Source organism: Elephas maximus, chromosome 11 (assembly GCF_024166365.1).
Source record: "Elephas maximus indicus isolate mEleMax1 chromosome 11, mEleMax1 primary haplotype, whole genome shotgun sequence".
Lineage (NCBI taxonomy): Eukaryota > Metazoa > Chordata > Mammalia > Proboscidea > Elephantidae > Elephas > Elephas maximus.
In genome coordinates this window covers 12,246,445-12,259,081 of record NC_064829.1, presented here as the reverse complement: position 1 = coordinate 12,259,081, position 12,637 = coordinate 12,246,445, and the positions used below count along the sequence as shown (strand labels likewise).

The following is a 12,637-nucleotide window of genomic DNA, read 5'->3' as shown; positions in this document are numbered from 1 at the left end:
ATCAAAGGGGTTGTCTGAAAACCAGACAGCTTTCACCAAGCTGTATATCTTAAATATTTTATCCAAGCATACACACAGCAGTGGAGATGCATGATGGAAGAACAAAATACCAATATTCTTCGAGTTCCTTGAGTCATCTAGAAGCCCTGGTGGCCCAGTAGTTAAGAGCCTGGCTGCTAACTGAAAGGTCAGCAGTTCAAATCCACCAGCCAGTCCTTGGAAACCTCATGGGGCAGTTCCACTCTGTCCTGTAGGGTTGCTATGAGTCAGAATCAACTCAATGGCAATAGGTTTAAGTACTCTAAGAAGAAAATCCGCATGCTTTCTGTCTTGAATTCTAGAAAGCTCTAGGCTCTGAGCTAGTGTTTTAGAGGCATCCTATCTTGCAGAGTCATTTTAGAGTAAGTCAAAAGTGTAAGGTAACTGTGGGACAAAATATTTGTGACATCAGAGGGCCTTTGGACCAGATGGCTGTGGGCAATGGAGGATTTAGCCCATCCCCAGGAAACCAGCTCTGCAGAGGAAGGTTGTCTCTGTGTCTCTGCTTGGTTTGCTCCTAGTGGTGGGTGTTGCCAGAGTAATGCTAGGACCCAGGTGCTTGTGGAAGAAACCCATGTCCCTTCTCATCTCCCAGTATGGGGAAAGGAGAGGGGTTTGCAGAATGGGGAGATGGTGGAGGACCAGGAAATCCAAGGAGTCACGACTTAAAACAATTTCAGGAGCCAGTCTTACATTCGTGATGACTCGAGATTTGGTATTTGTATACGGCAATAGATGCTGCACATTGTATAAAATACTGAGCTGGTCTGGAATCAGATGATGGAGTCTTGCCTCTGAAAGGGTTGCTCTTATGGACATTTTATTCAGGTCAAGGTATGAAGGGTCACAGCACTGCTGTACCACACAGCTGCTGTCCTACACTTTTATTGCTGAAACAGTTCATTATCTCTTTCCACCACAGAGATAAACAAGCATGCAAGGTTGCTCTATTTAAATAGTGAGCAGACCAGGAAATACTTTTTGTCAGGGACAATGAAAGTGGTAAACATTTCATCCCTTAAAAGGCAAGAAAGCCAAGCGGACAAGCGAAAGCCTGAAAGCAGGAAGTCAACCACTCCACAGGCATTTATTAAGGATCTACTATGTGGGAGTATTCAGCCGAGTACTGTGGGGAGAGACAGTCCAGACCATGGAATTCACAGCAAATCTAATTTAATTGTTAAAACTAATTTAACTATTTAAATGAATTGAAATTAATAGGTGTCAAAGAAACAAGCAAAAATTTTCTTCTTCTGAAATCACTCTTAAAGTCATTTCTACTAGATAACCAGCTGCTCATGGTCCTTATCATCTATACATAGTCCGTATAATAGGATGCAGCATTATCTTTTTGTTGTGATTACTGATGTTCCTTAAAATCCTGGGTGGTGCAAATGGTTAACCTGCTTGGTTGCTAACCAAAAGGTTGGAGGTTTGAGTCTACCCAGAGGTGCCTCAGAAGAAAGGCCTGGTGATGTACTTCCAAAAAATCAGCCATTGAAAACCCTATAAAGTGAATGTAGTTCTACTGTGACATACGTGGGTCGCCATAAGTCAGAGTTGTTCCACAGCAGCTGGTTCAACTTCTTAGGGAACCCGTTTTGGGAAGCATGATGTTGCTCCTGAGGACCCACCCAGGGCCCCTTCTTAACAACAGGGTGCAGTGGAGTTTTTCGTTGACTTTTTCTCCACCTCTAAGTGTTCTGTAACCAAATACAGAGTCTGGAGGATCTGTGTTTCTATTTTTTGTCTTCTCCCACCATGCTCTTGGGCCCACACCCCTTTATGGATGATCGCATCAGGGTACAGGTCACTGTACAGTGTTCCCTTGAAGCTCTGTAAGCTTTTCTACAGCCTTCTACCAAGTGCCCACTACCTGGCCAGCAGGTGACCAGCGAGTGGAGTCGGTACCTGGCCATGGAGACAGGGCTTCAGCCACCCTGCCTTTCACACTGCTGGTGGTGGCTTCCTGAAGCTACAGTTAAGAGACACACACACCACACAGCATGTATAGATGCGACTGCTCACCCCACTTCTTTCTGAAAGTAGAATCATATGATCCCTTTAGGTGACCGAAGTGAGCCAGAGTTCATAGCCTCTAGGATCCCACGTCTGAAATATACCCAAGAGATCTCTCCCACAAGGCAGGTCAGCCTTCATCCTGTGTGATGAGTGGTAGCTTGCGCTAGTTATCTTTTTAAACATCAAATTACTACTCTCAGTGTTTCAGTCAGTTGTATCAGTCCATCTGTCTCTCCTAGACGTTATGGGAAATACAAAAAATGAGAACTTTGCTTTTGGCCTCAGAAAACTTACAAAGAAGTAAAAAAGATCCAAGAATAGGAATTGCTACAATAGAAATTTAAGCAAACGCGTGGCAATGGCAGTTATAAAAGAAGCCTCCAACACTGGTCACCAGCCATGACAGGCTTCTTTTTGAGAAACATCAGTGTGCTTTTTATTCCTTGGTTATCTATTGGAACAAAGCCCCAGGAAAGGAAGTTTCCATCATCTATTCCCATTTCTCCTCCTCCTCAAACAAAACTTTTAGCCCAAGAAATGATGCGCCTTTGAAGACTTCTGTTTTTTTTTCAGCCTGCTTCTCTAGTTGATCTGTTCACAGCAAGATCATATCAAGTAATTTCTTCCATTCTGGGAAGACGGTTAAAACACGTGGGTACTGTCAGCAAATGTTGTTGACGAACCAACTCTCCAGAAATAAATGTTGTCACGGAATGAAGAAAGCCTGGAGAATCCCCAGCAGTCATCAGCCAGAGAAGACCTTTCCAAGGAATTGGGCCTGTCTTAGTCATCTAGTGCTGCTATAACAGAAATACCACAAGTGGATGGCTTTAACAAAGAGACATTCATTTTCTCGCAGTGTAGTAGGCTAGAAGTCCAAATTCAGAGCGTCAGCTTCAGGAGGAGGCTTTCTCTCTCTGTCCACTCTGGAGGAAGGTGTTTCTTGTCATCAGTCTTCTCCTGGACTAGGAGCTTCTCCGCGCAGGACACAGGTCCAAAGGACACGCTCTCTTCCCAGTGCTTCTTTCTTGGTGGTATGAGGTCCCCCCTCTCTGCTCACTTTCCTTTTTATCTCTTGAGAGATAAAAGCTGGTGCAGGCCACACCCCAGGGAAACTCCCTTTACATTGGATCGGGGATGTGACCTGGTTAAGGGTGTTACAATCCCACTCTAATCCTCTTTAACATAAAATTACAGTCACAAAATGGAGGACAACCACAGAATACTGGGAATCATGGCCTAACCAAGTTGATACACACATTTTTGGGGGATACAGTTCAATTCATGACAGGGCCCTTGATAGGGCAACGTTTGTTCTTTCAGCACCTCAGCGCGAGAAGCAGTATATGTCCAGGAGGGAGCACACAGCAAGGCCAGAGACCAGAGTATCTTCCTGATTCTACATTCTGCTTGTAAATTCGTCTGAGCCAAGTTATTTTCTCCCTCTGTGCCTAGGTCGCCTCATCTGTAAAATGTGCCCGTGCTCTCTTGGGGAGGTTATATAATGTAAGGAGGTGATACACTTAAACCTTCTCAGAATGGAGTAGCCATGAACACAAGCTGCTACTATTTCATGTGTTCCCAGTGGGCTGGGCATAAACTCTAAGTGGGGCAGGCAGAACCCCATTCTGTGCCTAGGACATTGCTCACCTATAAAGTATAAGGCGTGTTTTTCATTTTTAGAATAAGCTTGATTTTTTTTTTTTAAGATATTGTATAGGAAGCCTTTTTTTCTCCCTCCCCTTTCTGAATTAAAGTTTCTTATAGTTAGTGTAGAGAATAACAACAAGGAAACACTTGTGATCCCTCTTTTTTAACCTCCAATCATCTATGTACAGAAACTCTGACTTCAAATAGCCCTTTCTGAGATTGAAGGGAAGGGCGTGGTGTTGAGGCCAGATCAGTGAGCCTGGGAAAACAGACCTTCCCAAGTGAGGACTATGTGTCAGAACATGGATCCCAAAAGTGGAGCAGCTTCATAAAGCAAATGATATTTCCTAATGGAAACCATTCTGCATGTTTACCAATGCCATATGTAATTCTCTCTCCATTTATTAACCTTGAAAGATACTTTTTAAGAAAAGCATCTTAGAAAAATTTAGAGCCAATACAATATATAGGCTTTAATTCCTGCTTCCCTGAAATAGTTCCTTTAGTTCTTTGGTTCTTATTCAAGCCAAGAACTGTGAAAAGTAGGAGCACAAATTACAGTTTTTAAAACTTGCCTATGAAAACAGAGAGGCGTCCCCCTTATCGAATCCTGGCCAAAAGTGCCCCCTTGTTGACAGTCTCTGTCAAGAGGCCCAACAGTTTACCCTTGATTGTGACATCTTCCATTTCTTAACGGCAGAGAGTAGTTTAAAAAAATTAACTGGTTTAAAAGCCATTCCTGAAGCCAGCTCTTCAGACAAACATTAGACTAGACTATAAACTATAAAATAATACTCGTGAAAAGTGTGCTTCTTAGTTCAAATAGATACACAAGACTAAAGGGGCAGCTCCTCTCCAGAGGCGGGATGAGAAGGCAGAGAGGGACAGGAGCTGATTGAATGGACATGGGAAATCCAGGGTGGAAAGCGGGAGTGTGCTGTCACATTATAGGGATAGCAACTAGGGTCACATAACAATGTGTATATAAATTTTCGTATGAGAAATTAACTTAAGCTGTAAACTTTCACCTAAAGCCCAATAAAAATTAACTCGTTTAGAAATTTGGCAAGACCAATAATCTAAGAGCCAGGCTCCTCCCATTCCCTCCACCCCACCCTAAATTCTCACAGACCCAGATAACAGAAGGCCAGCCTTCCCCATGAATCTGCTTGGACCTGCCGACCTTCTCCAAAGCTTTTTCCGAAGAGCAATTGAGCCTTGATATTATCCTAGCAGCATCTTTTGTAAGAATAAAGATCCCTCCATTCTTACAAGAGATTATGGATTAAATTGTGTGTCCCCCCAAGATATATGTTGAAGTCCTGTCTGCTGGTACCTCTGAAAGTGAGCTTGCCTGGAAATAGAGTCTTTGAGGATGTTATCAGTTAACATGAAGCCACGCTGGAGTTAGGTAGGTCCTAAACAAGTGGAAGTGGTACCCTTATGAGAAGAGTAGAAGCACCGACAGACAGTCAGAGGGAGGAGTGCCAGTGAAGATGCATCTACAAGACAAGGAACACCTGGGCTTCCACAAGCCGGGAGAGACAAGAAAGGGTAATCCCCCAGAGCCTTCAGAGGGGCCATGGCACGGCTGACACGTTGATTTGGACTCTTAGTCTCCAGAGACAGTAACTTTCTGTTCTGATAAGCCACCAAGTTCGTGGCATTTTGTCACAGCAGCCCTAGAAGACAATATACCCTCTGTGTCCCCCCAGTCTCAGAAGCTTCTATCAAATTCTGGAATTGCTGTCGATACTTAAGGAAACAAATCTTTTCAGGGAGTAAGACTTGGGCCTTAGAAAGGCCAGAAATGAAATAGCCACAATCGATTTTTTTTAATTCCCAAATGACAGCAAACCAAGTTGTGGGGAAAGGCACAAAGGGGCGTGGAGGCCAGGGTTGGCGTGTAATCGAGCAGGGCCTAGCGCTTGGGCTATTTCGGGTTTGCTTGATGAGCAGGTGGTGTGGCTAATGCGCATCACTGCCTTCAGAGCAGGCCCGCGGGCTGAGGAGCGCTGAGTGAGAGGACCACAGAGCACCTTCGTAGGTAGTTTGCTGAGTAAGAGGACCACAGAGCGCCTTCGTAGGTAGTTTGCTGAGTGAGAGGACCACAGAGCGCCTTCGTAGGTAGTTTGCTGAGTGAGAGGACCACAGAGCGCCTTCGTAGGTAGTTTGCTGAGTGAGAGGACCACAGAGCGCCTTCGTGGGTAGTTTGCTGAGTGAGAGGACCACAGAGCGCCTTCTTAGGTAGTTTTCTGAGTGAGAGGACCACAGAGCGCCTTCCTAGGTAGTTTGGAAATACCCTGGCTCTGGTCCTTCTCACACTGACCTCGCGTGAGTTCCTATAGGGTCCCTCTCTTTCCAGAATGTGATGGAAATCCCAGTAGGTGGTGTGGAGGCAGGGCCTCCTCACCACTTCAGGGTCTTCCTGCAGCAGACACCACAGCCCCAAAACCTGGGTCCTCTGTGGGAAATGAGATTTGAGCCCCAGCCTGGTGCTGGTGTTCAGGCAGTGTTCATGGCTGGTGCGGTGGGACACCAGGCATGGTTCTGACGACAGCAGCCAGTGCCATCACTGTGTGCTGGGCACATTCTCTGCAGCATATTAATTTTCATCCTCTGTTTGGAATATCAGAACCCCCTTGCCACGTAAACATTTTGGAACATTTACCTCAGAGTAGTTTACTGAGAAGACAGATAATGAAAAAACCGCTGAATTCCGTAATGCATTTAACTAAATTTGTATCTTATTCGCCATAGCGTGCAGTGGAAAGGCAGTAGTGCGTACAGGTGGGAGGCATGCCTTCATTTCTCCTCATACCCGGAGCTGTGTCCCCAACATTCCCACTCCCTGTTCAGTTGCCCCTACAGACTCCCTCCCTGAGGCGGTTCTGGGCTTCCTAAGGCAGACCACTTTATAAATGAGGAAGTTAAACCTGAGAGATGAAGTCACTTGCCCAGGGTGACTGTCGTTAAGGGGCAGAGCCTTGATAGCAGGTGCTGCTGAAAGAATGGGCCTGGCCATCTGTTTCTGTGCTGCAGTTGAGGACAGCCCTAGCGGGCTGGGTACCAGTGCTTTCACCCATTGTAACTCGTAGGCGCAGTACACCCCAACCACAGGCCACGGGTCAGGGTCTCCTGTGCTGCCAGGACCCTTCGTAGGCATACAGTAGGCAGCAAATACAGAGCAGACCCGGGAACAGCAGGGGACTTCACTGTCATCTCCACTGCAGCCCATTCAGTCTCATTATTTATAAGCCACAAATGATGTTCACATAGGAAACATTCTCTGAGCTCATTTAATCAAAGTAGTCACCCATCCCTAAGCTTATTGTCTGCTTCTGCGTTCTGAGAGTGTAAAAGGATGGCAGTGAGAAACCCACTCCTCCTGCCTCTGCCCCTCTTGAAAATGCCAACATCTAAAACCAATCAAACTGCAGCCACAGCAAGAGTAAATCAAGCCTGAGTGCTGAACACTAAAAGACCCCAGTGATTTAGATTGCCGAGTTTAGAAAACACGTGCTTGCCACCCAGAAGCCTGAGTGCCCTTCCAGCCATGTCCACAGGAGCTGTCTTGCGTGGACTTGGGCCTGGGGTGGGTGCTGGTCTTGGTGGCAGCCGAGTTGTCCTCTGCAAACTCTGAGCTATGTCACCCTCCCTGCCTAACCTCCACCGTGTCTGAATTGTGCTTTTAGTTTGATCAAGTATTTTGTTAGCCCAGTTGGCTTTATGACATCTGTGTGGCAGGGAGAATAGCAGTAAGATAGTCCCCATGCCTGGCTCAGAGCTATCATGTGGCTTGGGTCAAACAGCTAGATAATGCGGGGTACACCTAAGCACCCAGGTCTCCTGACTTCTAGGCCTAGACCATGTGGTGAGCCTTTAATGTCCCTGGGAGGCACAACCCTTTGCACTTGATGACTCACCAACAGTTGGCAGTTGAAATCCACCCAGCAGCTCCTGGTGACCCACTTCCATAAGATCACAGCCATTGGAAACTGTGGAGTATATATGAGGCACATATGAGGTCACTATGAATCAGAACCAACTGGACAGCAACGATTTCAAGTCCTCCAGGCAGATGGTGCTCTCACGTTGCTGAGCGTCTCTGTGTGCACTTAACGTGCGTGGCAGGAGCTTCTGTGAGATGCTCTAAGCCATGTCCCAGGCAGCCTGCCCGTGGGCCCGTACCAGTGCCATAAGAGACTCACCCAGAGAAAGATGCATCTGCAGCTGTCTTGCGCTAATTAACTGCTCAAACCTATGAAAGCAGGAATCGAATTAAGAGCCCATAAACCTTCAAGCCTAGCGGCTAGCAGACACAATTGGGTGGAGGGGTGCCTGCCTCCCCCTCTGCAAAGACCCCGAGTTGCCTTCCATCAGGCCTCCTGGGTCCCGCCTCCGAGCAGGCTCTCTGCCTTTGTTAGATAACGTGCTTCTCACCCACAGCAGCTGGAGTGTTGTCCTGGGTTTTAGACACTCGCTGTGCAGCCTGAAAGCTTGATGGGGTTCCAGGAGGAGTCCATTTCACAGCTGAAACGTCTACCCAGCTGCAGTCACGATGATTCCCACTCACGGCGACCCATGTGTTAGAGTAGAACTGTGCCTCATGGGGTTTTCATTGGCTGATTTTTGGAAATATATCACCAGGCCTTTCTTCCAAGGCACCTCTGAGTAGACTTAAACGTCAGACCTTTCGGTTAGCAGCCGAGTACCTTGACCATTGCCACCACCCAGAGACTCCCTAAAATATCTGGACAGGTATATTGTGTCAGTAAACACGTGTGCTTGTGAGTGCGCACTCACACGCAAACACACACACACACACTCTCCCCTCGGTGCTCCCAAGACTGCCTCCCATCGCTTCCTGAGTCCTCCGGTTATCAGCAGAGGTGACCTGGTCTCCGCACACCCAGTCATGGTAGCCCCGCTTGTAAGGACACGTATGCCATGCTGAGCTGTGAAGACAGGTCTCTGAGCGTGTTTCTTTCTCGACTTCAGAACCACGACCACACCTGCATCGCCTGTCGCATCATCTATCGCTCGGACGAGTACCACCCCCCGATCCTGCCCCCAAAGGCCGACCTGACCATCGGCCTGCACGGGGAGTGGGTGAGCCAGCGCTGTGAGGTGCGCCCCGAGGTCCTCTTCCTGACCCGCCACTTCATCTTCCACGACAACAACAACACCTGGGAGGGCCACTACTACCACTACTCCGACCCCATCTGCAAGCACCCGACCTTCACCATCTATGCCCGGGGCCGCTACAGCCGGGGCGTGCACTCCACCCGCGTCATGGGAGGCACCGAGTTTGTATTCAAAGGTGGGTCCATGGAGAACAGCCTGAGGGCCGAGGGGTCCTGAGCATCTGTGACACTTGTGTAGCAGCCGAGCCTGAGGGCAAGGGCCGTTTGCAGTCATTCGCCATCATGCCCTGACCACCCCTTGGCTCAGACCAGGGTGGGTAGACCGCCTCAGGTACAGGTCCCCGCTGCCAAGGAGACCCCGGTGGTGTGTTACCGCTCATAAAACACAGTCTGCACACTTCCTTTCTCAGACACAACTTAGAGCAATGTGAGAGTCACTCCTATGATAACATCACTCTCGCTGCACTTAGAGTGCTCTCCTGAGGAGGTCGTGAGAGGGCTGCCTTGGTTACACGTGAGGTGCTCAGAGCTGACAGGCACAGCCCTGGGCTTGTCGTACTCTGAGAAGCTGTCATGTCCATGAGGTGGATGCTTCTTGGGGAAGGTTTATGCTAGGAATGGTTCATCTAAGTGATGTAAACAGGGGTGAGATGAGCCAGGCTGTTATCAGCAGTGGAGGCCTAACTGTTTGCCATTGAGTTGACTCAGCTCATGGCAACCTCGCGTGCAGAGTAGAACTGCTCCATAGGGTTTCGTAGGCTGTGAGTTTTCAAAAGCAGATCGCCAGGCCTTTCTTCCATGGTGCCTCTGGGTGGGTTCAGGCCTCCAACATTTCAGTTAGTAGTTAAGTGCTTAACGTTTGTTCTACCCAAGGGCTCCATAGGGAAGTCTAGTGGTTTCTATTTCTAGAATAATTTTTTTTTTCTTTAAAGCTTGAGTATCTTCATAAAATGATCTCAGCCCCATCGTAACCAAATAAGGACGGACGGCATGAATACTGGGTGTCACCCCTTCCAGGTTACATTCCAGGTTTGGTCAGTTTAATATGAAGGATTTCTGTTAACCTAGCAAGTCCTGGGGCATCTGGGCCACCTGTAAAGAAGGAAGAAGTCTTGCTCCTAGAAGACAGGACCTTTGATAAACTCAGGAAAGGGGACCAGAAATGTCTTTACCTGATCCCATGCCAGTAGGATACATTCCATATGTATCTTAATTATAACGTTTAGTACCCTGAAAGGATCTTCAGAAGCAATACTCTACAAGTGCTGGGGTTTCTATCTAGTGTGTGTGTTGTGTTTTTCTTGTTTACAGCCTGACTTACTTTAGATGCCAGCTTTATGGGTGTGTATTAATTTGCAAGAACGCTAAGTAGTATAGGTATTTGACAACAAAACTTTTAAAGACCATAAAACCTTCTTTCATAAAAACAAAATTCCAGCTTTCATCGACTGTTTCGTCAAACCCAAAGAGTTGGTGCTGCCAGATACAACTACTTGGGAACACTTTGTGCTATGGTTGTATTTCACATGAACAGACATGGTCTATCAGCTGCAGTCTGGGCTCAGCACGTAGACACAGATGTAATGGATTATTTTCTGGTCACAACTGCAGTGTATCTGGTGTGACCGCCATTCACACAAGCACATTGGACTCTTTCCACATTAGTATGCTCCTGAGAGCACTGTGGTCAGGTGGCTTGGTGTGCGGGATGGTTTTAAAAAGGAAGTCTTGTCTAGACCTGGTTCTGCCAGCGTGTGCTCAGTGGGCTGTCGTCATCATACGCTCAGAGTCAGTGATACGCTCCTTTCTCCCTCCAGTGAACCACATGAAGGTCACCCCCATGGATGCAGCCACGGCTTCACTTCTCAACGTCTTCAGCGGTAACGAGTGTGGGGCCGAGGGCTCCTGGCAGGTGGGCATCCAGCAGGATGTGACACACACCAATGGCTGTGTGGCCCTGGGCATCAAGCTGCCTCACACGGAGTATGAGATCTTCAAGATGGAGCAGGATGCCCGGGGCAGGTACCTCTTATTCAATGGCCAGAGGCCCAGTGACGGGTCCAGCCCCAACAGGCCAGAGAAGAGAGCCACGTCTTACCAGATGCCCTTGGTTCAGTGCGCTTCCTCTCCACCCAGGCCCGAGGACTTGACCGAGGAGCACAGAGCCCACCAGTACGGGAGTGGGGCCCGCCAGAGCAGTAGCTTCCCCACCTTCCTTACTGCAGTTGCCTCCCTCTGGACTGTGCCACATTGGAACGTCCTCAGATAGAACTTCCTAAAAAGTTACATTTTTCCAAACTGGGATTCCTCACGATTTACAGATTCTTCTTAGGAAAAGAAAGGACATGTACTCTCTGGATGCACTTACATGCCTGAGCATTGTTCTTATTCTCCTCTCGTCCCTGTCCTCCTTCCCAGCCACTGAGTCATGAGAGTGCTTGTTTGAAGTTTCTGCTTTGAACTCCATCCAGTCTGATCCCTGGCCTGGGTCACTCCACAGCAGTAATTGCACTTTAAGACTGCAGAGAGTGTCTGGCTAGTGTGGTTGGTAGGGGAGCGGGGTGAAAGCTAGGTCTTTCCCCAACCCCTTCTTAATTATTGTTATATTTCTGAGTTGAACTTAGAAGAAACAAAGGTCAAACTATAACTTCTACTGCCTTTTTACTAGGATTATTTCCTGTCTCCCTTTGAAACTGTTTTGCTATCTGAGTTTTACAACCTAGGATCCAGTGCAGAGTTGGTTTGGGACTGTAATGAAGACATCGTTTAATAAAGAAGAGACTTGGGCGTGGATATGTGCATATGAAAAGACATGAGGTTTAGCTGAACCACCTTTGTGGCCTTTATGCAAAAAAGGAAGAGGATTGGAACTTTCATTTCAGAAATGGTGAATGGAAAAATATGTGTAATTAAAGTTTCAAAGTAATTTAAACTATTTTTACCATAGTTGTTTTAATTTGCTAAGAAGAGACAGCTTTGTGGTTTTTGTTACATGTTGACTTCCGGATGGTTACAGAACGTGAGTTTCTTCCATACCCTCTCAGTAGACAAAGGCAGTAGAGAACAGATGACAAGCAACCCTGTCGCAAGTCAGAGGATACCCCATGAAGAATGACCTGTTCACTTTACAACTTCCTGCTCAGGGGACCGTACTGGCTCACGTTACATCAGTTAGGGGTCAGCAGAAGGAGCTTAACTTCTGGCATCTCTGCTATGCCCAGAAATGAACATACAGAGGCGAGGCTTGGTGCTAAGTACCCGCTGTTCAGAGCAGAGCTGTGGGGCCTCCAGTAGACCTGGATTTGATGTGCAATTGAGACTTTGTGTCCAGTCTTCTCACTGTTGTACAGCACAGCTTCACTCGGTTTCTTCACCTCCCACAGAATTTAGACACTGGGGGCATAAATCAGTCTGCCTCTGTCCATAGCTTTCAACTGTTACAAATGGTGCTACGTAAACACCAAGCATTATCACTAGATAGCCCGGGGAGGGAAGCGGTGGGGGCAGGGGGCAGGGGGCAGGGGGCAGGGGGCAGCTCCAGGAGCCGGAGGCGAGCCTGGAGAACAGTCAGGCCTGATTTACTGTGTGCAATGCTGTCAGATTCAGGCTGACATTAGGTTGTAAGGATCAGGATGGCATTAAGTATCAAAGTGTTTTACCTTAGATTATATTTTAAGTTGTGTGTACCAAGGTGGTTTATTCACAATGAAAATACTAACTTAATGTCTGCCAAGTTTAATAAACAAAGATGTCAAAAATACTCCCACAAAATACATATT

General features: G+C 47.3%; 1 protein-coding gene across 1 annotated transcript in view; it reads left to right on the top strand.

Annotated features, from left to right (window-relative positions):
- Nucleotides 1-12,350, top strand: part of APCDD1 (APC down-regulated 1) — a 36,118-nt gene extending 23,768 nt beyond the window's left edge. The window contains exons 4-5 of the mRNA XM_049901850.1: nucleotides 8,713-9,034; nucleotides 10,676-12,350. Coding sequence (XP_049757807.1) covers nucleotides 8,713-9,034; nucleotides 10,676-11,127 — 774 coding nt within the window. The 3' untranslated portion in view covers nucleotides 11,128-12,350. The remainder of the gene's footprint in view (nucleotides 1-8,712; nucleotides 9,035-10,675) is intronic.
- Nucleotides 12,351-12,637: the final 287 nt, after the last annotated feature.